We start from the raw sequence: 25736 nt of genomic DNA on the forward strand, positions 1-25736 counted from the left end.
TGGGTTCTCGCATGGGACCCCCCCCCGCCCAAAAAGGATTACAATCATCTGAGTAAAGAAGAGCTGTAATTAGTCATGAGGAGCGTAGGTCTCCCCACTGTGGGAAGTTCCAGTAAAAAAAAAACAAAAAAAAAAACACAAACAAAAAAAACCCTCTAGGTGAGGAAGGTACATTTAATACAAACGCTACACAATAATGTTTCTCCATTTTCTATGAAAATAAAAATGAACCTTTAAAAACATTTTCTACCAAAGTGAGTTTAAGACTATGCAGCATGAAGAGCAGCAAACACTGAAATATGTTACAATCACAACTTGACTGGAACACTACAGCGTAAGACACACAGAACATGTATTACTTCAGTAGAGCCAGAGTAAATGGCTAGCTAGTTTTCAACAGAAACCTATAATTTGATATCCAAAAATCAAAGAAGTTGTATCTAATTACCACCTTTAAAAAAAAGTTGTACTATAGATATGAGTCACATCAAGTGCTCTTGAAGTTTTACCTGAAATAAACTCTTAGAAAAATTTAGCTACACAAACAACTTAAATCATATACAGCAACCTTTACAGAGAGGTAAATACCATCCCACATTTGCAATAGCAATTTAACATTAAGAAAGCACTCTGACATGACTGTGAATGACACTGGTGAAGCTGTCATTGTTTTCTCTTCATTAGGCAGCCAACTCTCCAACACCATCAGTTTACGTGCATAGGTCGGATTTACAAAGTGAGCCCAAGGGAGTTAATTGCCCTAATACCAAAGAGAGTTGGATACTTATATCCTTGGCGCTTTTGGGAAAAAAAGTTACACCATTGTTTAACAAAAGCTTTACTTGAGGACTACAGAAGCAATCCTGGTTGTTAGCAATAGGCAAGTGTCAGGCATATTGCTTCTGCCCTAATCAGCACTGCTTGTAGGACCTGACAAATCCCAGGGGCAGGCTCCCTGTGACTTCAGCAGGAGTTAGCTCTCGCCTTCTGACAAACCAGGTAAACCCAGACAGGCCTTATTTCTTCATCTCTCTAGTTCTGAAGAACCTGGATCTGGTCTTCAGCAGTAAAACGCACGCTCAGCTCCAGAAAAGGTTTGGGACATTCCAGACAAGCTATGTCAAATCCAAGATGAGTCCTCTGCAGCTCCAGATGATCTTCATACAGACACACACACCCAGTGCTATGATTGTTCACTGACAGAACAGCCATGCCACTCCTCTCTTCCCCCTTCAGCAACAAGATACAAGCCATCTGAACCCAATCTTCCACACAGTATTGCCATTTTTCACTTCAGGACTCATCCCTATCCAAGAACTTCGATAACTCAGCTCATCTTTGTAGTGCTTTACCAACTCCAAAGGTCCACCATGTTGCCTGTTGAGAGCCACCTGGTGCATTTCCCTCGCATGCTTTCTTGAAAGTGTTCCCAAGCCATTGTGCAGCATCCTAGTCTATGGGCTTCTTCCAGTTCCTGCAATCCAGAGCTCAGTGCACTTGAATCTACCCTAATCAATTTCTCCACCTACTATTTCCAAGCTGACAACATTAACAGCGCCTTGGTGTGACTTGAATTTACTCCAAGGATAAAAACAGTAGACTGATATCGCCTTCATGACTGAGTAACTCAAAGGCCCTCTGTGAGATTTTCCACCATGAGACAGCTGTGAAGCATTCACTAATTAGAGTTCACATAAAAGCACAATTGTGCCAAAGAATTTTCCTCCACTGCCTTTTATTGACTTCCAGCTTCCTTGGTTCCCTCTTTTAATGCATGACATCGTTTTGTACACAATGGGATTTTCACTCCACACCACTCCAATTTTGAAGTGCAGAGTCTGAAAAATGACTGGAGAAATCCTTCAGGCAGGTCCTCTGCATTCGCTGTGCTCCACAGCTAAACATGCTCCAATCAGCATGTCAGGTTTTGCTCACTGGACAATACCGGAAACTCCACCCGAGATGTGAAAACGCAGCTGGGTTCTGCCCACCATGTTCTCACCAGCAGTAACAATTTCCCCGTTGGAATTCAAAGTGTAACCAAGGATTCATGAAGCAGAACGGCGTACTGTTCACTCTTCCAGAGCTGCATAAGCTCAGCAGCATCAAAATACATAAAAACGCACAGGCTAAGGAAGCAAGCAGATATGAAACCAGACACACCTTGAGTATATCTGTTGAGTATGAAGGTGTATGTTTTACAAAGGCACTTTTCCAACTACTGCTACAGTTTAAAGAGGAAGCAGGGAGTAAGAAAACACTGGATTAAGTAGGTGGTAAGGGGAAAGGATGTTAGAATGCTGGGGCTAAATTTTCAAAGCCCCGGGGGCATACAACCAAACTGTACATTAGTTGGAAGACAGCTAAAATTTTGCTTGTGTCAATGCAAACTGCTATTGCAGAATATGGCAGCTTTCTTGCAAAGGGATGAAATGAAGTGGGGTAAGAGTAAGTGCAGCATCTATGCCAGACCATTTCAGGGTGCAAGCCTTGGGAGTGCTCTAAAGTACTTGGTCAAGATAACAAATCAAGAATTCCAACACACATGATCATGGGCAGCCTTGGAGCAGTCATTACAGAGAGGCAGCTTTGCAAAAGCTATTTAGCAGTTACAACGCACCAGTCATACTGCACAATTTCGCAAAAGTTAAGCAAATCTCAGTATATTCCCAAATCAAGAGGTAATTTGAACACCAAAAAGACAGGAAAGACTCCAGGTGGCTTAAAAAACCCAAAGCAAAAGAGTATTTGACATACTGTGGGCAGAACACACAAGAGAAACAATATATCAAGCAAAGCTCATCAAAATTGTAGCTCCTTTTCAGAAACACCATGAAACAGAGCAACCACACTAATGACTTTGAACTCAAAGCTTTCGAAGGATGGCACCAAATTTATGCACAGAACTCCTAGGCTATGGATCTTAATGAGCCTAGATTACAGACATTCTAGTTCTTTTAAAAATAGACGTCCCACAGCTCTGCCCTCTGAAGCGTGAAGAACTGCAGATGACAGAAAATATATCTTAGCGTAATATAGGAGCTGTCAGTCAGCTGGGGGGAAGAATCCAGTTTGATGCAGAAATGACTTTTTGCATGAATGCTTCCAAAAGTAGGGAGAGGGGAGCAGAGAGAACCAGTGTTCCCTTCCTGCAATTTAACAACTGCATGTCAGATCTTCCATAGCATGTAATTAGCAGGAGAGTTACAGCATGGAGAGGACATAACATAGCAAAAAAAAATCTGGAGTTTTACTTCCGATGAAGGGTGAGGAATTACAAAAGTAGAGATGTATTTCCTCTAATCCATGAGTCCTGTAGTATGCTGTTTACCTAGTTCCTCTGCTCCCCTGGGGTCTTGTGTTGTTTAAGGCTGACCAGAGCTCCACTAAAAAATTAGTATGTAGGAGGGCTTAGTGCAATTGTTCAGATCAGTAGCAAGTTATTACAATTTTTTTTACAAGTCACAAAATAAAAGAGAACCAAACACCCACTACCATTTCAGAACAGTTTCAGCTACCAGTTGTCAGAGTGGCTAGTATTTCTGTAGGCCCAGGATCATACAATTCCAAGCCTTAGCACAAGAGCTGTTTAGCAGAGACCAAAAATATCTGATTCAGCTTTCAGAGAGAATCTTTTGGGCATCTTGGTCTGATTGCTTTTTTTTCTTCCCCCACTCCTTTTACAAGATGTATTTGGACCACTGAGCGCTGAAAGTCTTATACACAATGTTGTATCTGCCCCTCACACTTTTAACAAACCATGCCTCTTTTCAAGCAGCACAGCAGCACCTATGAAGAGGAACTTGGGTTGCTTCACTGTGGGAGTTTGGAAACTAGGAGTGGAAGAGTGATATTCTGGGCAGAGGACCAAACACCCTGCTGCTGTGTGCTGTATAAATAACATCACCGACATGGTGATGTTTGCTTTGTTTTCAACACTGCAGAGATGAAAGCTTCCCCTTCACAGTTAAGGCTTTGGCAGGGCTCTTGACAGCTGACTGACTTCTCACAGGAAACCAGGGCTCCGTGGAACAGCTTTACCTAGCAAGGAAAAGAGCCAATGAAAAGAATTAATATGGTCAAAGAGACCTCAGTCCACTATGGGAATTTACATACAAGAGGTAAAACAAAAGAAACACCAACTCCTCTGATCAGTATTGGGTCCCTCAAGCAGCGGTTGATTTCTGGGGTGATTTTGGTCACCGGCTTGATTTTCTGCATGAAGAAATTAGCCAAAGCAGTCTGAGCAACCAGCTAAGATTAATTCAGAAATAAGAATTAAGTCAATCACAGCCACAGTCTGAAACAGAGAAGACAGCTCTCCCAGAATGGCACAGCTTTTGAGCAACAGTCTTCTGGGCAACCAGTTCATCTGGGGTCCTTCTAGTTGCTGCCCAGACTATTTTCTTCTTGAAGCCCTCACATCCCCTTCCTCTAGCACACACCCACAGGTAAGAAAAGGGAAGAGATAGTGTCATGAATGAGTAGGGAAGGGGTTCATCTCTTCCTGAAGTAACTGAGCCCAGGTGAGCCAATGGGAGTGGAGTGACTTTTTTGAACTGAGAACACTTGCAGTTTAAGGGGCTTTTCTCTACTGGGAAGACAGAGAGAAAAAAAAAAAAAAAAAAAAAAAAAGAGAGAGAGGATGTCTCCCAGGATCCTCTCCCAGAACTTGAAATGAATTCTATAAATATCCTGACGGTCTCAAGAGCAGCCATTGAGATGTAAGTAAAAGGGAAATGTATAGTTAGGTACAATCCGGTTATGATTATTTTGCATTTGGTTGGACTAGCTACTATTGTCTGCTTGTTACCTTGTTTTGTTGTTTGCTGCTCTGTTCTTTTTTGTTGTTTTTGATTTTATTTTCCTTCTTGTAACTTTTAAGCTCAATCCCAGGAAAATATTTTTCTCTGTGTGCAACCCCATGATTTAACTTGTTTTGTGAATAAAGCACTGTTTTTTAAGCAATTGATCTGATACCCATGTCCTAAGAAGAATCTATGTATATGTATGCCTTGTGCTAGAAGGCCAGCAACTGAATTACACTTCTTTAAGATCTCTCCAGAGGGAGGGTTAAGACCTTGGGGTGCCCCACAGGAAGATAATCCCAGCTGTATCTTCCTGGATAAAGGAGTTTTCATTTCACCTGTGTGGTGACAGCATACTGTCCAGGGGATCTGTGACCCTGGGAAGTTTTAAGCAAAGCCTGTGTACAGACAAGGTTTTTTAGTTTTTGCAGACCCCCAATTTCTGCACTCAGAGTACCAGTGTGGGGACAAAACCCTGACAGATACAGTTGCCTCAGCAGGAGCTGTTAAAGCAGACAGGAGTTGAGGAGAACTTTTAAGTACTACTGCAGCTTATTGAGCCAAGGAGCCACCAGGGAGCCTTTGTGTTCAGCCCTGATTTTCACAGCACAACGGAAGAATGCAGACTTCACAAATGCCTCTGGCCCACAGGCTATCCACAGCGGCACTTGGCCAGAAAAACCATAATAGCAGCATGACCACTTCAAGCAATTTGTTATATTTATAGTAAGTGGCTGAATGAGTCACTGGGATTTTCACCCCTTTGCATGAGGATAAATGATACCTCCATTTTTTTCAGAATCTCTCTCTACTCTGCCAACCTGGGGGCGGGGGGCGGCAGGGATACATTTAAGCAGCTACAGAAGTCCAACATTCACCTAGCATCAGACAGAAAGGCCTCCAGCTCCACTCGCCAGAAATCTGTTAAAGCTGCTCTCCGGAGACCAAACACCTTGCTGTAACAAGTACACAGCGGAGCATTCCACTGAAGGCTCTGCGTGCAATTTAAGCTCTAGGAGGGCTATGTTGTGTGGAGAGTAATGTAAGATACTCTATATTATTTACAGACATGAAGGCCTCACACCTCTCAACCACTGCAAGGACTCTGGGCCCTAGAATTCTGAGGCACCTGTTTTAAATACCAACCTGAAAGTAACCCTTTAGGAGGAGTGGTAAATCCAGAATTCCTCATGGGGCACTAACCCTTTCAGAACTAATTCCTACATATTCCCTGACACGAAGGTGCAGGCTGCACTGCATCCCAAACTTATGCTTTACATACCCAGTAAAGCAGCCTTGGGCTTACACTGCTGCACCCCGTTTGAAGTTAATTACACTGATAGCTGAAGATGACCCACCCACCACTGTCGCACCCCAGATATGCAACTGCAACATGGTCACCAGGTAACAATGGGGGAAGATACCACGTTTCCACGCTGCCTCATTCTCACTGCGGCTGTTCAAAGGAACAATAAGAATCTGTACTGAAAAACTGAAGAGCATCAACTAGTTTAAAGGACCAGTATGACCAGGAAATGCCTGTAATTCTAAGTATTTATTTAGGGGCCTCAGTCACCTGGCCACAAAATTCTACATCTGGTTTTACATCGTGCCTCACTAAGTGCCCTGCCATCCCTCCCCTTCTTCTATCCTGGGTTCTCTCCGTGGTGCCCATCATTGTGGTATCTCAGCACCTTTCAGTGAGGACAGTTCCAGCTGGACACGTTTCACCAACAGAAGTAATGTGTGGCTGTGACGGTCTAGTCTAGAAGCAGCTCTGTTAGAGCACTGAAAGAAGGATGCACCAAACATCCCAGCTCAGAGTTGCTTTAGGAGCCTTCAGGACACAAAGTGCAGTGAGCATTTGTTCAGCAATTTTTTTAAGTGGTCTGGGAAAGCTGACATGAAACTCCCCCACTGGATAAGGCAATTAATGATCTTAATAACCCAACACTTTTAATTACCTTTCCAGAAAGACTTTCATTTTGATGGCATTTTAATTTACATTTCTCTAGTTACAGTGCTAGACAAGGGCAGCGAGAGTCTGGCAATGTTCCTGTGTTGCCACCTATCATCTCCACTTTACCGCTGTACTCTCGGCTACAAGGACAGCACAAAAGTAAACAAAGGGGTCAAAAAATGCCAGATCCCTGCGCTTTTTTTCTAGGGGAAAAAAAAAAGGTACCGGAATTCAAGGCTGATAATTTGTCATAAGGGTTAGGCTTAATACCCCAGTCCCCACAAGGCCACAGGACTGGTGGCAACTCCTGCCCCGGTTCCCGTGCTGCCGGGGGACTGGCAGTGTAAATTTTTCTGGTATTCCAATGGAAAAGTGTGCTGAAACTCCACTTGGATACGTTCCGCCAGAAAAAAAGCTCTGCCAAATCCTAGAGGAAGACAAAGAAACCTGTGAAAGTTTCCATTTCCTGGACTGCTGGAAGGTGCCAAATTGGTAAACAAGAGAGGGAGGTTTAAATTATCATTTAAAAAAAAGAAAAAAGGAGGAGAAAAATAGAAGGGCCCAGTGACAGTGGGAACCTAGTCTTCCATTGTTATCTTTAAAAAGATGCACTTTGATGCAACTTCACCAACGCCAAGGCCCAAGTTTCACTGGCATGACCTGTCCCGGTTATTTAAGTTTGTCCATTAGTTTTATCATGGTGGCTTTCACTTCTTAAAACCAGACAATTTTCTGCTAGGAAAAAACTAACATTTATTTTCCTGATGAGGCTAGAACGCTACCTGGTCTCTCCTTCCTGCATGAAATTTCACCATAGCAAAATGCATGCATTACAGAACTAAACCACTGACCATTCAACTAGTAGGACTGCCCCACTATTAACAGCGTCAGTGTAGCACGCACCCATTAGCCACCTCTGTCTGACATGAACCAACATGTTGCACAGCCATAAGCAGAGGCCCCTTTGCCCCAAAGAAGTAATTACACTAGTGATTCTCATCCGGAAGAGAAATGCTTTAAGACAGTCAGACTAGTGGCATAAAGCAGCAGCACTTCCATGGCTGAGTTGAAAGGCACTCTCCCATCAACACTCCAGACATTTACAAATATCAGACGACAAAAAGCGGAGGTGAGTAAGGATCTTCCCGCCCATGAAAGGCACGTGTCATGTGACGTTATCCGCCAGTCGTCAGCTCCGCTCATGGCAGCTCATTACTTCTGGATTTCACTAGCTAACAACCTGAAACAGTCTTGTCCCTTCCCTAGTCAGCCGACCTGAAGACATGGCTGCCACGTCACCAGACATCTGCGTTTCAGCACCTGCAAAATTGTTTGGCGTCAGGCAGAAAAATAAAGCCTTCCTAAAGCAGCATTATTACAAAACCATAAATGAGGGGTAAATATTCAAAGAGCTTCATTATTTGAATCACAGCTTAGCTGAACCGAGGCACCGATCTTCAGGGCCTTTGTGCAAGGTCAGTAAGCGTTAGCTCTCCATTTCTTTCTCTTCCTGGCATGAACGTCAGCCGTCATCTGCACTGTAGGCTGCAGATAGCACAAGGCCACAGTTCGCTTACAGAACATGAGGCTGAACATAATGCTTGGGACTTCAAGAGTAACTGCATCAGTGATGTCTTCCAACAGGAATCACTGAGGTAGGGCTCTGAGCCAGCTCTTTTTCGAGATCCAGCCCCTTTATCCTTCCTTTGCTAATGAAGCATGGTTACCTGGGGAACGGCTCTCTTCAGACAATGGATCCTGTGTTGAGGAATCCTTCCTGGCAGGTCCATGGATGGCAGGGTAGTTCGAGATCCCTTTGAAACGCTGCAGGGGCGCTATGCCACCACTCCGCATGCAGCTCTGAGAGAACATGCCCTCAGTAGCTGTCGGCCCAACCGCTTTCTAATGAAGGTGGGATACATGCTGAAATGACCGAGGCCGGGGTCAGCAACCTGCAGCTCTTTAAGGAGCCACTGGGAGCTCTGAGCGCTGATGATGATGATGATGACGACGATGCCGCCATGTGTGGCTTCGGAGGCTGCCGCCGCTTAAACAAAGCCCGCCATTAAAACTGTGGTTAGCAGTTTTGTGTTTAAGCAGCAGCAGCCTCCGGAGCCACTGAGCAGCGAGCTGTGGCAGGAAGGGAGCCGTCCATGTGCTGGAAGTCAGCCTGCAGGAGAACTGGGGGGTGGGGGCGTGGGGAGGGAACTGAGCTTGCCCTGCTGGAACTGCACAGCCATGCACAGAAGGTGGTGGGAGGGAGAAGCAGCCAGGTGGGGAGGATTAGGGGCTGTGCAGGAGCAGTGGCAATGCATGGAGCTCGTTGGCTGAGGCAGGTAAATCCTGGGGTTGATGGGGTTAAACTCAGGGTTGGAGTTGAGGCTGAGAGAGGTTAAACCTGGGGTTGGGATGGCAATTTGGGGCTGAGAAGGTTAAACGTGGGGGTCGGGGGGTAAGTTTGTGGGATGGTGGGGGTAAAGCCTGGAGATGGGGGTAACAACTTTCTAATAGGTACAAATCATGGGTGCGCTGTTCCTAAAATAGGGGTGACCAAAGATACCGTTTGACATTAAGGACTGTCTTGTATTCACATGCATTGCAGCTCCTGAAGTATTGATTTTGTAACTGAATTTGAAAAAATGTCTCTCCCCACCCCCCATTATTGAATTGCCATGGGTCACCAAGTCTTCCTGAATTGTCAAAATGGGTCCCTGTCTGGAAAAGGTTGGGAACCGCTCGCTCACCTCAACACACAATTCAGAGACCTGGTTATTTTTTATGGCATTTAAAAGCCTCTGGAGAGCCTCTCCTCACTTCAATTTGACTAGGAGATTGAAATTAACTTCCCATAAACTAGGACAGTACTGGTGGAGATCAGGAACCACAACCCCTAAAGCAGCCCAGAGTTTTGAAAACAGAGAATCTGGTGTTTGTTGTTCCACAATTTCCTTGGGACCAAAGAAAGAGAAAAGTCCAGATAGAGAATTGGGCACAAAATCTATGGTCTCTGTCTCCCCTTGGTGATATTACTGTGTGTATCGGGGGAGGGGGAGAGAGAGTGTGAGCAAGCGAGCACGTATGCCTATTTGTACTTGTAAGGCAGCTAAGATGACTTCGCTCATTTCCATGAAAGCAGCAGTACAATATGCTCTGGGGACAGGAACAAAAAGAGTAAAAGACACAGCTATGACTCTCAAGAACGGTTGTTTCCAATGAGCTTGCCTAATGTTTTATTACTGGAAGCATTTACACACCCACCATTTCCTGAGACTTTCCTGTTCATTGTGTAAGGAAAACCCTCTCCAATCTTTCCTCTGAAAATGCCTGCAAAGGAAGTTCTCCTAAACTCATCGAGGAGGGTGGAAAAACAGAAGTGGTCAGCACTTGACCTATTTCTGCTCTGACAATTCCACTCCCCACCTCAGGCTCAAGCCATCCCACCGCACAATCTGACACTCCAGACTGGTCAAGAGACAAAGCAGAATGCCCTGTACATGATTTACTAACACTGACAGCATGCTCAGTGCTGCAGAAGACAAAATGAGAGAGTCCATGCGCTAGTGAGCATACACCAACAATGCAAAAACAGTGCCTCTCAGAAGGGATCTAAATGAGAACAAATAAGATGGTCTGACAGAACTACACCCAGGTGTAAGTAGACCCTGCTTATTAAAACAATGCCCTGCACTTCTAAAGCGCCCTTTGCTTCCCCCTTTCAAGCCACTTTTTCAAGCAGTTCGCACTACCTGCCCTGTTACAGCAAGGTAAACTAAGGCAGGCAGAGGACCAGGATGACACAGTAAGTTAACAGCAGAGCTAGTAACTGATGTCTAAATTTTCCCCATGTAAAACCTCATCTCATTCTCTTATAAAGCTACACTACAGTCAGTCTAATACCCCCGATGGAAAAGCTCTACACCGTTACAAATCTCTGCCAGGGGATGCAGATACCCATCTCCATCTACAAGTATCTGCTGATTCACAAGACTCTACTCCGAGGAGACACTGCAGCCAAAGTGGTGCGACCATTCCCAACAGTCAGCACCGCTTTGTAGCCCCCCGGCCCTGCTTGCCAATCATACGTCCCGCCCTCCCACTGGGAACAGGTGGGACGCCAGCTCCCTGAAGCACCAGCACCATGTTCCTCTCCTTTGGCCATTGCGTCTCCTGGGAGTAGAGCTGTGCAGCTCAGCAGACACAGGCTTATCTACAGATATCCACATCCACAGGTCAAAATCTGGATCCACCCAGGGCTCCACTGAATGGTACAAGAAAGGAAAAAGCTCATCTTCCAGCCTTCAACTACTACAGTTACAATTCTGCAACAGAACTGTGGCTCCAAATGCAGTGCTTGCAGACTCCAATGGGAGTATTAAATAACCCAAGCTTAGACTCAAAGGGATGGAAAAGATCAAGAGGTCATTGAGTCCAACCCCTGCTGAAAGCAGGGCCATCCCCAACTAAATCATTGCAGCGAGGGCTTTTTCAATTTCTACACCTATATTAAGAAAGTCCTGAACACTGCCTTTTACTTTAATCATCATGGACTCACTATTATCCTACGCATCTGTCTGTTGTATTCACTTTTAGTCTGCCCTCAGACACATAGACCGTAAGCACTCTAGGGCAGGGACCAATGATCCTTTTAATTATTTCCAACGATGTGCAGAATAAATTTTGTTCGGTGCACTAAAGCATCTGCCACCATGCACCACTAATAGAAACCCATGCTGCCAGCAGTGGGCAAGCTGGTAATCAGCTGGGCAGCACCTGAATCTCTCCTGAGTGTCCACCCGAGTGCTCGGCTTAGAGAAACCATCTTTGGGGGGGGTACCTATTGCCCAATGCCTAGTACAAGACAACCTCCAACTGGGGTCTTCAGGCACAACTGCAATATAAACACGATACCAGAGTTTTAAATCTAGACACTGGTTTTCCCGCCGTTGCTCATTTTAAGTACCACAAATCCGTTCTACTTGAAGGACCATGCATGCCCCTCCCAGGCTGTGTTAACAGCACACAGGTCCTTATTCTTCTCTACTGTCAACTTGTGTGACACCCCTCCCAAATGTACTGGTGAAAGCCAGGTAGGAATGGCAACAGCATGTCCCTCCAGCCAACAATTAATCAGGGATGAGCACCACTGGGGGTGTGCGCATGGAGCTCTGACAGCTGGCCTAGAAGTCAGGAGAAGATAAGACTATTCAGGTGCAGTGGTTGGGGGGGGGGGGTGTGCTTTATTTACAAATCTCAAAAATATCCAACAATTCATTCTTCACCAGCTCCCCATCCCGATGGGCTCTTTTAGCGTGAGATATCTTCAGTCACTTAGAAAATTACCAAAGCAAAATACAGCACCATATGCTCAAGTGCCCACTGAGTGCCCCGTGGAAGGAATGCCCTGCTTCCCCCTTCTCAAGGGCTAGAAGTCTACAGGTAGTCATTTGCGCATGGAAAGGAAACAGGAGCAAGCTGCTGACAGGCTCCTAATTCTGAGTTGCCTGGATTCAGATACAGCCTTATCATTAGCAGAACTTTTCCCAGCTGCTGCATCAGGGAGCTTGGGCTATCTGTTTAAATATGAAACATGATTCTCACACTGTCACCACCTGACGTGAATAAAAATAAGAGATTCAAATACTCTGACATCACAAATCCAAGTATGACAGCCCACCTGCACTGGGAGGCTGCTGTACATTCTCCAACAGGACAGGCATGGAAATCTTTGGCCTGACAAAGGCTTTAAAAATAATAAAAAGAGGGTAATGATTTGGTGCTGCTGAGGAGGTGCCTGGCTGACAGCGCTGGTGACTGAAGTGCTCTGTTTATCGCAGAAGAGATCATCGGCAAAGCAAGTTTCCTTAACGCAAACTGAGCTTCCCTCGAACTCAGAAATGCACAAATCCAGAGAGCATGAAGAAAAGTGTGTCAGCCCCCCGCTCCACACCGCACTCCTCACTGCTTTTCACCGCCCCCACTAGAGAGAGAGAAACAGCTTTACACCGGAAAGGCTTGACCCACCTACCTCTACACATACGGTTTATGAAGAGTGCTAGATATGAACTACGCACTTTGCACATAAACATGAGTACAGGAAGAATGCAATTTCCCCAATCAGCCGCCATGTACAGAGGAAAGATGAAGGATAGGACATAACAAGCCACAACAGAATGAGCAGGGAAATCCAATACATTAACTTTGTTAGTTTTATACAGTTTTGTGTTTGGGCACACCTGTTTTGTGGGCACTTCACTGCACAGACTAGCAGAGTTTCTAAGCTAATTGGATGTTTTAAGGAGGAGAGGTTGGATGCATAGTGGACTGGGTTCAAGCACAGGGGCCAGGCACAGGACAGTAGTGGAGCTTCTGTACATTGAGGAAAAGAGCAGCAAAGGAGCTAAGCTTTGGTGAGGCATTGTGAGCCGGCAGAAAGAGCCATCCACCCAGCTAACAGAACCCCCTGGAGGCAGCCTTTAAGTAACGCCCACTGGTGTCAGTACCTGTATTTCACGTCAAACACTGTTGAGTCTTCGTCATCATCCTCGTCTTCGTTCAGAGGGGCCATTTCCACCCGCTCAGCCGGTGTTGTGATTATGTCATACTTCCGGGTCTTCTTAATCCTTCTGCCAGACCTGAAACAAAGACAGGGACATTCATTCCGAAAGCGTTCTCTAGAGAGTGGTACCCACCTGTTCTATGTACAGCCCAGATGGCCGAGACCTATCCTGACACAAATCTGAGGCATTAGCCCCTCCTCCTCTCCACCACTTGTACCCATCACTGGAGAGCTCAGTTTCTTGTCAGCTGAAATCCAGCTCAGTATCAGTCTTCTTTGTTTCTGATCCCTGAGTGTGCGGGGCAAATGTGCTGGCACAGCAGCTCAGAACCACACCCCCGCCCCGCTCAATAACTCAGACAGAGACTTAATCAGAGGAGGCAGCTGACAGGTTAACTAACATCTTTAGATGAGCAAATCATTTCACTCCAGCTGACCTAATGTCTACCAAGCGGACAGGGGTTCAGAGAAGAGAGTTACAAGAGGACTGGGCATCTTACATAATATTTATGAGGGGACAACAACTTCTACCTTTTCTGGACACCAAAGTGAAGTTTCCAGACACTCCACAATACCATCAGTTTTACTTGAGCAATTTTATATTCACTACAATGCAAGCATCATGAAATAAAATCACTGGCCATGCTTTAAGACTTAGGTATAGCCAAATGCCCCTCCCCTTGGCATAATACTCACAATTCTTTTGTAGCACAGTTATTTATATGCCTGTGCACCATTAACTCTTGTCACGCTCATTTTCAGGCATCTACGTACATTAAAAGTAATTGAGACTTTAAAGCCAAAATTATACAAAATGTGGTACCTAACCTGACACTGTTCTTTATCTCAAAGCATATCTATTAGACAGGCTCTTTTTACTCCAGATTTTCCATTAACCCAAGGTCTTGAGCTACTTCACAACGCTCAGATATAAGCCTGGGTTTGTGTTGGTTACACTGGTTAGTGCTTCAGTTACATTGCATTTAAATAAAGCAGCAGCAATACAACCATCTTTTTAGGGAAACTGGGAAAAAATGAAGAGCTTGCCATAACTGCTTGCACTCTGAAAATGATTTATCAAACACAGTGCAGAATATTTCTCTTTATAGCCTCTGTTTTAAAAAGATCAGTTTGAAAAGCTGCAAAATACAAGGTCAACCAAATGTCTGGAGATTTCAAACTATCAGCCCAGAAGCACTAACCGGTCATGAAAACATGCCTGCTGTCCAGGAGGCTCACCCTGAAAAAACCACACAATATGGGCTGGAATTGCCATCACTTAAAATCTTTAAATCTAGGCTGGACCTCTTCCTAAAAGCTATAGCTCAAATAGACATGAGCTTGATGCTGGAATTACTGGGGAATATCCTTTGTCCTGTGTTATTCGGGAAGTCAGACAAGATCATCATAGTGGTCCCTTCTGGCCGTGAACTCCATGCACATTTAAGAAATATCTGATGTACAAGCTGTCAATGGCCTCTGGGAATAGCATTATTTCAGGGCACTGGTCCAGAATTCAGCAAGCTTCAAACTTTGGAGCAATACAATTTTCATTTCCTGAGCATTCTAAAGGACTAATTTGCATAAAAAATGTCAAGAAATGCTCATGGTCCAAGCTACACTCTAACAATCTGCCCTGTATCACATCAGTGTTTTGATTTGTTATCCTAACTTGTTAAACTTGTTGTTTCAGGTAATAGGACCTCAGTAACCAGACACCTAATAATCCTCACAAACACACCTGCAATTCCCTCTCTCCTTTTCAGCCAAGACTTCACAGCAAAGTGATGTAGTCAGGAAAGCGATGTGTTGAGAGCTCATCTTACAAGGAAAGCTTTGCATGTACAAGAGAACATTTACTCGGACAATATGAAGCACCATTATCATTAAAACTAACTGCACATTCCTCAAAGTGAATGAGGCACAATCGGCAATTGAATGAGCACGTCAAACAGCCATGAGAAAACAAGTTACAATGACTCTCCCAAATGTGCATGAATTAGCAAGGTTACACTGGATTGCATGTTAAAAGAACATGTCAGTCTGCAATCAGACCTACTTTTTCCTGCAAGAAATCAGTTCTCATCCCCTATGGCAGCAGATACAGCTTATACTTTGGGCAATTACTGAGAGAATACTGTATTATTTTAAAGGCACCTAATAGCCAGTGCCTGAGTAATCCTACTTTTCTGTCTCTCTATTCATTTACCATTTAAAGAAGACTTTCAAAGGCACTGTCATTAATATGACAACGCTCAACAGTAAAGGTGGATAAAAAAAAAATGGAAAACAAGTTTTGTAGAAATTCTCTGTCAGTGTAGATCTAGGTGCAAATATTGTGTCATGGTGCAGACAAAAAGGCACTTTCATTTCTTTTCAATTAATTCTGTATTGATTTATTTGGTTACCAAAATTATTGTCAACCTGAGTTCACAGCTGCCAGCACAAACACGCTTGTTTATGAAACAAGGGTTTTTGTTTTTCTTTTTTTGGTCTGGACAATGAAAAACCTTAAATCAAGCTAGCTGTACATGGAAACCTTTCAAGTTTCCCACCCACGTACTAAATGGTTTCTTCAATTGGATTTTTGCCCAGTCTGCTTCCTGTGGCACTGGTCAGACTTCCTCCTGGCAGGATCTCTTTAATCGTCAGCAATCATGAAACGAAAAGGGAGAACACACAGAGCCATGGCTCACCCCTCCTGATCACCGCTGCTGACTTGAAGAGAGAGGGTTTGAAATGTAAGAACTAAGCATGAAAGAGTTATTCCAGATTAGTCTATACTAGAACAGAAAAATCGACTTACGCCCTGCCTATTCATATTTCTATCTGCACACCATTGATGTGGCATCTTGTCCCATGCAGTGTGTAGATTGCGTGTTAGTTGGCTAGAAGAGAGAGAAAGTTTATGACTCATGTCTGTCTTTTGACCAGAGGCTGTTTTGGTCAAACACTAGTCATGTGTAGTGCTTCATGTTCCTTACTGAAGCATCATGTGGTTGGAGAAATGCATTAGTCAACTCACTACTTCATTATACACTAAAACTCCAATTTATTTTAGTCAACAACCCTGATGCTCAGAAATAACACTTCTTTTGACCTCACAGAGAACCATCTCAGAGCTTCCAATCCAGCATTAACACTTCCTGAAGCCAGAGAGAGAAGGGATTAATTTATCTTTGCCTATAGGCTTGTTTCTCATTTGTAGTTCCATCAGAAACAATAGACTAAACCCACTTCTGCTGAAGATCCAATTAAGTTCTAAGAGGAATGTACTGGGCCCAACACATTGAGCAATAATTGGTTCCCACAACATTTACAAGATTCCAAATAAAAAACCTAGGAAAAAGCCAAACTCATTACAAGTCACTGAATGGATTAATTATTATTACCTCTATTATTACCTATTAATCACTAATACCACTGATATTTTACAAAATTCTATTAAACCAAGCTTCTCTGTTCACAAGTTCTTTTTAAATGCAGAAATTAAACCAGAAGCTATTAAAATCAGTCCTCGTGCATGTTTTGAGGCATTCGTTATGCTGTAATGACCTGGCAGGCCATATTTTTCTAAATACATCTCCTTGAGATGGAACATACTCAGCCATAGAGAACAGAAGTGTATGTTTGATCAATTGAGCTAACTGTTAGTAAGAGGTCTGGAAGGTTGTGAAAAACATCAGGAACATCAGGATGAGATCTTGCCATGATTCAATTAAAAGGCAGTACTTGAAAATAGTTAGAATAAGCCTGGATTCACATACTGTGCATAGTAGTAAAACCAATATGCACTTTCAAGCACCAGGCCCATAACATCAATTACTTCTCTGTATTATTCCCCTTTTATAGACACTGAGGCTTGGATAGCGTAAGTGATTTGCTTAAATCCATAAAGCAAGACAGTGGGGAAACCAGAAATAGGAAATACTGCTGTGACCATTAAAACACACATACACTTGAAGTGGGGTTTCCAGTTGGGACTGTATTTGGCCTTTTGGTTTATTTTTTTCCATAGAATAATCATTCAAACTAGGTGAACTGATTTTAAACCAAAGCAATTTTAGCCACCAATTTTCATCATGATTTAAAGCGACAAGCAAAAAAACCTATATTTTAAGCATGATTTTTTTCTTCATTTGTAGATCTTAGCTGTTTTCGTAAAGAAAGGTTATGAACCTTGTAAAACAGTACTCATATCCAGCTTGAGCCTTACTCATTTCCACACTTCACTCCAAACTCTACTAAGCATGTCTCAGCATTCCTATTGTCCCACTATGACACAGCAGTTGCAATCTGCTTATTTTTTCCAATGCCCTCAGTGGCTACACAGATGATAATTTTCCAAACTCTCAATTCCTCTTTGAGTGTTAACCCTGACAGCTTATTTAGCAAGCTAGGGGCCAAATTCATTTCTGGATTAACTGCACTGCAATGAAGAGATACAGCGGTTTCAAAAAAAGGGAGGATCAAACCATGGATAGGAGCACTGCCTGAAGTAGCCCCAGTGGCTGTTCACAACCTGCAAGTTTTCAGTATTCAGAAAGGCGTGCATCCTAGTAACCCAATCCACGCCAGTGTTTAGATTGTGACTCTCAGTATCTGGCGTATCCTGGAGCATGTTTTGGTTTGGAGGTGGAAGAGGATAGGATGCTCAGCACACGTCATGCTCAGAAAATAACCCACTCCCCCGCCAATGGAAGTGAACGAGTGTCCTTTCCAGGCTCTCTCTGAGGGTAGGTCTACACTACGTAACTTTTAGTGACAAGGCTATGTTGTCTCAGCCCTGTTGCTAAAAATCAGCTTGCACAAATGCTGTTTGTCAGCAAACCATTTCCATCCCTTACAAGGGGTTTCACTTCATCAGCAGGTGAGTGCTCCTACCTACAAAGCAGCATTCATGTTGTCACTTGCCATGGCAAAACTTTGTCGTTCATGGGAGCAGAGGGGGCTAAGCACCCAGGAACAAAAAAAAACAAAACTTAGGGTTAGCCCAGAAAGGTTACTGTAGCACACTAAATGCTGCCTTCTGTTACTGTGGCATATACTACTTTCACGCTCCCTGCAGGCTTCAGCAGCCCTGGGGAAGAAGCAGCTGGAATTCAGATCTCTTATGGCAGTGCCAAGCTCTAATCCAGTGGGCCACCAAAACTACCCCAGTCAGAACACATCTAAGGAAGAACAGGTCATCTTTGAAAGCTCCCATCAAAACAGGGAGTTGGAAAGAAAACAAAGCTGGAAATATCACAAGCCAGTGCCTGTGATAAAATACTGGGCTGTCAATTCACTTCAACTCAACAATCCCTACCTGAAGGGATAATTTACTTGCAGCAAACCAGTGTAATTTCATAATGATTGTTTAATCAAATACTGGATTTCAGCAATCTACTACGTAAGTTGCTGCAAGTTTCTTTGTTTTTGTTGCTTAAACAGATTTGAACAAAGCATCTCATTTTGATCAAGAAAGGCTTTTCATTTGAATAAATGATTTCTCTTCTGCAACAGACGAGAACTCTTCTCCAATCTATTTTGCCAGCTGTAAACTGGAAATTGTACAAACATATTTGTTGATTTTCTTGCCTTATTTTGCAACTCAGATCAATCTTTGTTTACACACTTGAGGCTGTGTCAGATAAATTAACAACTGCACGTAGAAGTTGAAAGCTCCATTTTCCACTGGAGCCACTGTGTTTATTAAAGGAACAGGCAGAATCTCTCACACGAGCTATGCTTTAACAGCTGTGTACACATTAAATGAGTTCGGCATGGAAGAACCACCAGTCCTTGCTAGTAAAGATGACTTGCAAAGACTCTTATAAAATAACTAGGCTCATGTCCCCTTGTCTTCTTCAAACATAGAAAAAATATTTCTAAAGTTAGGTTTTGTGCTGCTTGTTCTTTATATTTTCAAAGATTTAAAAAAAGGTAACTCAACCCTGCTCTTTCTTTTTCAATATGGAGAAACTGAGGCAGCAAGGCTAAACTTCTGCAGCGCCAGTTACTAAAAGAGCTAGATATAGAACTGAGATCACCTTAAACTGACTTTTACCCATAGACTATACTTCCTCTATAATGTAACCCACCCAAATACCTAATAGCTGTCCTGATGTATAACCCATGACAACTTTGCAAGGCTGAACGAACAGACCATAGTGATGAGAAGGATTTTTTTAAGCTGTGTTTTATTTGCTTGCCCAAAAAAACAAATTACTTGCCATCGGCAAGCTGAGTCTTTTTATGTTGTGCCAGTCACTGACAAGCATCAGCAAATCTTCTGAAATTTGTTCACCCGGACAGATTTATGAGGTGTCCCAATTTCAAAGGGGTCACTTATAGAAGGGAACCCTTTAAGAACATTACTCATGTAAACTCTGGTCCTCAGCATTAATAAATTAAGATTATAAAGAGCTCAGAAGCAGGGGAGAACTAGAACAGCTCACTGGAACAGCCACGTGACTGTGGCGGAGTTGTTTGAGGACGGAGAAAGAATTCACAAAATACACCTGTTCAACTACCTCTGTTGCCCAACACAAGCAACTGCCAACCACAGCTTCCCAGAGAGCCAGTTAGATGATTCAGCCTTGCAGATTGTTTTCTTTTGTACACACCTGTAATAAAGAATTCCTGTTAACTACTGAAGGTTAGTAGTTTTCCACCAGAAAATCAGGAGTGAACAGACCATAGCTACATACTCTCTTATATGGTCAGACAAGAACTTTGTTCACAGTGTGTACACAGAAGGCTGAGCACAACTGGATTTCTAGCTGCTACCGCCACAGAAATAATAATTTATGAACACATAACAACAAAGGCACTTTCTCCCATCTCGGCAACAAGCCCATAGAGAGATCAGCTCTCTAACATGACTGCGCTTGCTTTGCTTGTGTTCTTTCCAGCATTCAATCGTACGAAAATTTTGATTATTACAGTGCTGCTCACAGCACATTCTAGGTCCAAGCCACTTTCTACCAGAGGGGAGGTTGAACACCATGTATTTGCTGCATTACGCTGCGAGAAAAAAAAATATATACAAGGCTCACACCAGGTGGATCCAGACTCTTGCAGACTGCAAAACAGTGTTGCGCCAAGACTTCCATCAACCCAACATGTAGTAGATGGGGGAAGGAGGGAAGAGTTTGATTCACTAACCAATCCTCCATTCCCTCCTGGCCATTCAACTATGCCTTGCAGCACTGAAGGCTAATGTAGCACCCAGTGGCCACAGAGCAGTTCTACGGCCCAGAACTCCATCTAGCCCCAACTCCGAATCCTACCCAAATCCAGCCCATTTATTTCAACTTTATCCTAGCACTAAGCAAACATTTGTCACAGTTGCACGCTCCAGTCGGGTAACTGCAGCCTAACTGCCTGCAATGCCCCATCTGCGCACGCATGTAAGAGTTGCCCTTTGGAAACATGACAGAACAGGTTAAACTCAAGGAAACCTACTCCCCACCTAAATTACTGCCCAAGAACATTTTCACCCCATTTTTCTTCTTTGAGTTTATTTTAAAACTGGGGTGGAAAAAACACTGCGGCAAGTTTGGGCTTTTTTAGTAACACCCTCAGTATCACTTTCAAAGTAACAGCAGTTTCTTAACACCACAAACTTATCAAAAAATGTTTTATCCGAAGCAGGATGTTCATGAAGTGGTATCAACAGAGCAAAATGTGAGAGATTAAGTGTGAAAAGGGTGGGTGTTCCAACCTCCATAGCCAAGAGTCTCCTGTCACTTCTCTAGTCACAAACAATGGACATCACAGAAGGGACACAAATAGGCAAGCATGCTATACATGCAGATGAGCAGAATAAAGGTTTATTCCTGATAAACCCTGGATGAAATCAGTTACCCCAGTTAAGCAACTGCATACCCCTACATTCTTCCCTGCATTTCCATCACTCTACTATGTACACAGATATAACGCCAGGATGTTCAGAGTCCACCAAAGTCACAAAGGAAACATCAGGTATAAGCAGCGGCTTGCAGGGAGTTTTGCCTGATGTACCTGGCACAGCAGTTAAGACGTAGAGGTTATTGAGAACTACTGTGAAATCAATTTTCAAGTCAGAACTACAGTATCTGCTAAGCCTAGATGCTAGGCTTTAAATCACATATGCACATTTTATGGCGATTATTTCAGGAGAGCTTATTTGAGCCTTAGCTAATGAAACAGAACCATACTTCTTCCTAGGGAACAAACATAGAGCACTCTGGAAAGAGATGGAACTAAACAAGTCAAAGCTATAAACATTCTATTTTCCACTTTTCACAACCCCTTTCTGACAACAGAGCAAGAGCATTTTGAAACCTACGTGTGGTGGGGCCTGGCCAGTATCTGCCTTTTCCCCTGTGTGCTGGGTGCCTTTACTATAGGGGGAAAATGAACTTGAGCCATGTCTATGCAACCATGTACCTTGATGAATTCCATGCCCCTGAGCAACCTAAGTTACAAGAGCATAAGTGCTCATGTGCACAGCATTACGGGAGCAGGAGAGCTTCTCCCACCAACAGCTTTTGCCATTTGCGCAAGGATGCAGAGGGGGTTATGCCAACAGGACAGGTCTCTCCCAACAGAGCTGCAGCTATAGCAGTACAGAGAAATTAAAAGGCTGTAGAACATTCATGGTGTCCAACACACTAGCCACATGTGGCTATTTGGCCAGTTGAGCGTGGCTAGCTGGCTTGAACAATAAATAGAACTATGTGGCTAGCTTGCTATAACAACAGCCACTATTAGTGGCTACTACTTCAGAACTGGTCGGACACCACGGTTCTACAGCGGCTGGTCAGGGACTCACTTTTTTGTGTGACATCCCAGAGACCCTCATCCACAGCCTAGAAAGGTACCAGTACTGCTGCGATCAACAGCTCTCTGGATATTTCCTAGCCCCATGCCAACGTCCCTTACGCTTCCACGCCCATCCCTGTTTTTTTTTTCAGTTGTCCCTCACGTTCGTTTGGGGTCCTGTGTTTAGTGGCTCCCCGCTTGAAGGGGGTATCTTATAGCCGTGGGTGGACATTCTCGGTCCCCACCAGGGCCAAGTCAGCTTTCTACCTGGTGAATACAGACCCGGGAAACCTCTGGCAACTAAGACAACCCACTTTGTTAATAAGTAAGGCAGAAAGGAGCCCCCACCGGGGCATACCAAGAGCAAAGCCCCCTGTCTCCATGAGTGTCCCCCTCAGCCTCCCTAGGGGACGGGGACCTTCATGGAGGGGTACAGACAGGAGGGCCCCCCAGTCTTCACGGCAAGGAGAGGACCTGCACTGGGAGGTAACAGGGCCCCCCAGTGTCCATGTGAGGAGAGACCCTTCACCGGGGGGGGGGCAGGGTTTACTTAGAGCAATACCCCCACCCTCCCCAGGGGGACAGACAGGAGGGACCCCCAGTGTGCATAGGGGAGAGGACTGTACTCGGGGGGTAAACGGGTCCCCAAGGGAGAGACCCTGCCGGGGGGGTTCAGACAGGGCCCCCAGTCTCCCTGGGGAGAGGGCTGCACCCGGCGAGGACCCCACCCGGCCCGGCCGGTACCTGCAGACCCGCAGCAGCAAGCAGCCGACGAGGCCGGCGCTGAGGGCGCACGCCCCGATCACCGCGGCCTTGAGCGCGAACAGGTCCCGGGGCTGCGCGGGCAGCGGGCTCAGCCGGGCGCCGCTGTGGTTGCCCGGGGGCTGGGGCGGCGGCCGGCTGGCGTTCGCGGGGCCCGGCGCGGCCTGCGGCGTCCCGGGCACTGGGGGCTCACGGCGGGCGCGCACCGCGGCCAGCAGCGGCAGCAGCAGGAACAGCGCAGCGGCCAGGCGCATCTTGCTCGGCTCGGCTCGGCCTGCGACACACGACGGCCCCAGGCGCCCCGAGCAGCTCCCCCGCGCGGCGCCGCCTCCCGCCCGGCCCGGCCCGGCCACGTGGGGCGCGGCCACACCCCGCCCGAGCGCCCGCCCCCGGCTCGCCACTCACGGAGCCGCGGGGGTCACCCGCGGCAGCAACCGGGGAGCCCCCGAGCGCCTCCACCAGGCGCCCCCCTGCCAGGCGATTCCTGACCCCCAGCGCACCCGCCCGAGCTGTGCGTGCCCCTGGGCTCAGCGCTGCCCGGCTGCTGCACCTCCCCCAGCCACAACGGCACCGACAGGGGCTCGCCCCCCGCAGGGCCCGGCGCCCGCACAGCTGGCTGTGAAAGTCAGGTCCCTAGTGCCTTCCTCTTACTGATCCTGGGTCAGTGCCTGGCCTCCTGCCCCCCCCCCCGACAGCGGCACAAGTTGAACCTCTGGTCCCGCACCCTGGGGACTTGACCCCTGCTCGGCCTCCTGCTGCGGCTTTGAAGAAATCGTGCGCATACCACGTGGGTCTCTCCTTTCCTATTCACCTCCTGACCCTTGGATCTCCCCTGGGTACCTCTTGTGCCTCTCCCGACCCCCTCCAAAGGAAACCAAAACTCCCACAGTTGTCCTTTTGCTGGACCCGATTCCTAGTTCCCCTCTTGGCCTCAACCCTACCCGAGAGGACAAGGAGCAATGGGCTTACATAGCAGCAAGGGGAGTTTAGGTTGGGCGCTAGGAGAAATTTCTGAACAATGTGGCTGAGTATTGGAAGAAATTGCCTAGGCTGGTTGCAGAATCATTGGTGATGTGTAAGAACAGGTTGGATAAATGTCTAATGGATGATATAGATCCACAGTGTCCAATATGTATCAGAGAGGTGGCCGTGTTATTCTGTAGCTTTGAGAACAACAAGAAGTCTTGTGGCACCTTAGGGACTAACAGATATTTTGGAGCATAAGCTTTCGTGGGCAAAGACCCGCTTCATCAGATGCATAAGTGGGGGGGTGGTTTCAGAGGGGTATTTAAAGAGTGGGGTCCCAGTAAAAGGCAGGGCCAGAGCTGACAATACGTGTCCAATGCGCTTTCCGTTTGCCACATGTGGCAAATTGGACACCAGGGAGTGGTGAAATGCGGCTCCTTAGAGCTGCACATGTGCCACGCCCTGTTCTTGTTCCTCACGCATGCCCCATGGTGTGACAAGCACGTGGCAGTGGCAGCTCCTTCTGTGGCTCTGGCAGCTGCAGCCTGGCACGGCGTGCCCCAGACACAGCTCCAGCCACGGCAGCTCTGGTGAGTCGCCAGCAGTTTGTAAGGGGTGGGGGTGAGGGCAGCCTGTGGCAATCCTTACATTTCTATTGGACACCACTGATTTAGATGGTGCTTGTTCCTGCCCTGAGGGCAGGGGCTGGACTTGACGACCTCTTGAGGTCCCTTCCAGTTCTAGTGTTCTATGATTCTGTGTGCTTAATGCTTAGGAAACTACCAAAAGCACTTCCTGCCCAGCACACGTTAGTGGTCAAAGGCTCTGATAGTCAGGAATGACTGCAGTACAAATACATACTTATTTGGTAACCGTGGCATTCACAATGCCTGTTCCATCCTCAGCAACAGCTGCAGTTGATGCCATTGGAAACAGAAGAGGGAGCAGATGATTTTCAAATATCTTTCAGTACAGTCACATGCCCGATTATTTTAAAGTCACGTCTTCTCATTTGGGAATCAGAGGGCTTAATCCCGCAAACAGTTCTGTTCAGGCAAACCACAGCACCCATGTGCTGTCCTGGGGCTGTGTGTGGGTACAGAAGCTAGCCCTTGAAACTGTTCCTGTTATCATTCTTATTTCAGATGTTTCACCATTAAACTTTCACAGCAGCTGGAAAGTTTTCTAAAAGCTTGGGCCAGCTCAAAACACATCCTGTTTAGAAACCATTCTGCATTCTTTATACATGTCATATGTTTGGGAGGGGAGATCAATCATCTTGTTTTGCTTTCCCACCACCACTTAGAGACACTGATTTGAAAACAGATGAGACTACCCTTATCCTTGTTATGCCCATTTATTCAAGAAGGAACACAGGGTCACTGTGTCCCATTATGTTCCTTAAAACTCATCTGCCCCTTATTTTTCTACTACTTTCTAACAAACAACAGTTGTTTTTAATTACAGAATGCAACAATTGTCCAAATATAAGATGAGGTGCTCAACTGAAATGGGTATTATCATGTTCTAACCAATACACATTTTAAAATCTTTCCTTGTGTTGTTAGTATCAGTGCTTTATATCATTAGTATTGGAATGATTTTAGATCTATACTTTTACTTTTCATTGTCCATCTTGTTGTTTACTTTGGGCTTGAGCAATGACAACAGGCAGATGTTTTCACCGTGGTTTATTATTAGTGTCTAGCATTAACATTTGTTAAACACTGACATCTATAGATGCAGAGTCCCTGCTCTGAAGAGTGTACAGGCTGAGGTCCTGATTCAGCAAATAACTGCACATGTGCTTAATTTAAAGGGGCAGGGGTAGTCCCATTGACTAAACCAAACAAGCAAACAGCATGAACTGAAAAGTTCAGTGGGGAATGACTGG

The 25736-nt window shown here is 45.3% G+C and overlaps 1 protein-coding gene across 2 annotated transcripts in view; it reads right to left on the reverse strand.

Moving 5' to 3' along the window:
- The window catches only part of FAM174B (family with sequence similarity 174 member B), a 54690-nt gene extending 31484 nt beyond the window's left edge, over window positions 1–23206 (reverse strand). The window contains exons 1-3 of one of the 2 annotated variants that reach the window (XM_075006551.1): window positions 22859–23206; window positions 13269–13400; window positions 781–4041 (exon numbers count right to left, since the gene is read on the reverse strand). In XM_075006551.1, coding sequence (XP_074862652.1) covers window positions 4038–4041; window positions 13269–13400; window positions 22859–23130 — 408 coding nt within the window. In that variant the 5' untranslated portion in view covers window positions 23131–23206 and the 3' untranslated portion in view covers window positions 781–4037. Of the gene's footprint in view, window positions 1–780; window positions 4042–13268; window positions 13401–22858 lie in introns of those variants that run through there. The other variant, XM_075006552.1, reaches the window with a different exon arrangement.
- Between the last annotated feature and the right edge of the window lie 2530 nt (window positions 23207–25736).

This window comes from Carettochelys insculpta, chromosome 12 (genome assembly GCF_033958435.1).
Source record: "Carettochelys insculpta isolate YL-2023 chromosome 12, ASM3395843v1, whole genome shotgun sequence".
Lineage (NCBI taxonomy): Eukaryota > Metazoa > Chordata > Testudines > Carettochelyidae > Carettochelys > Carettochelys insculpta.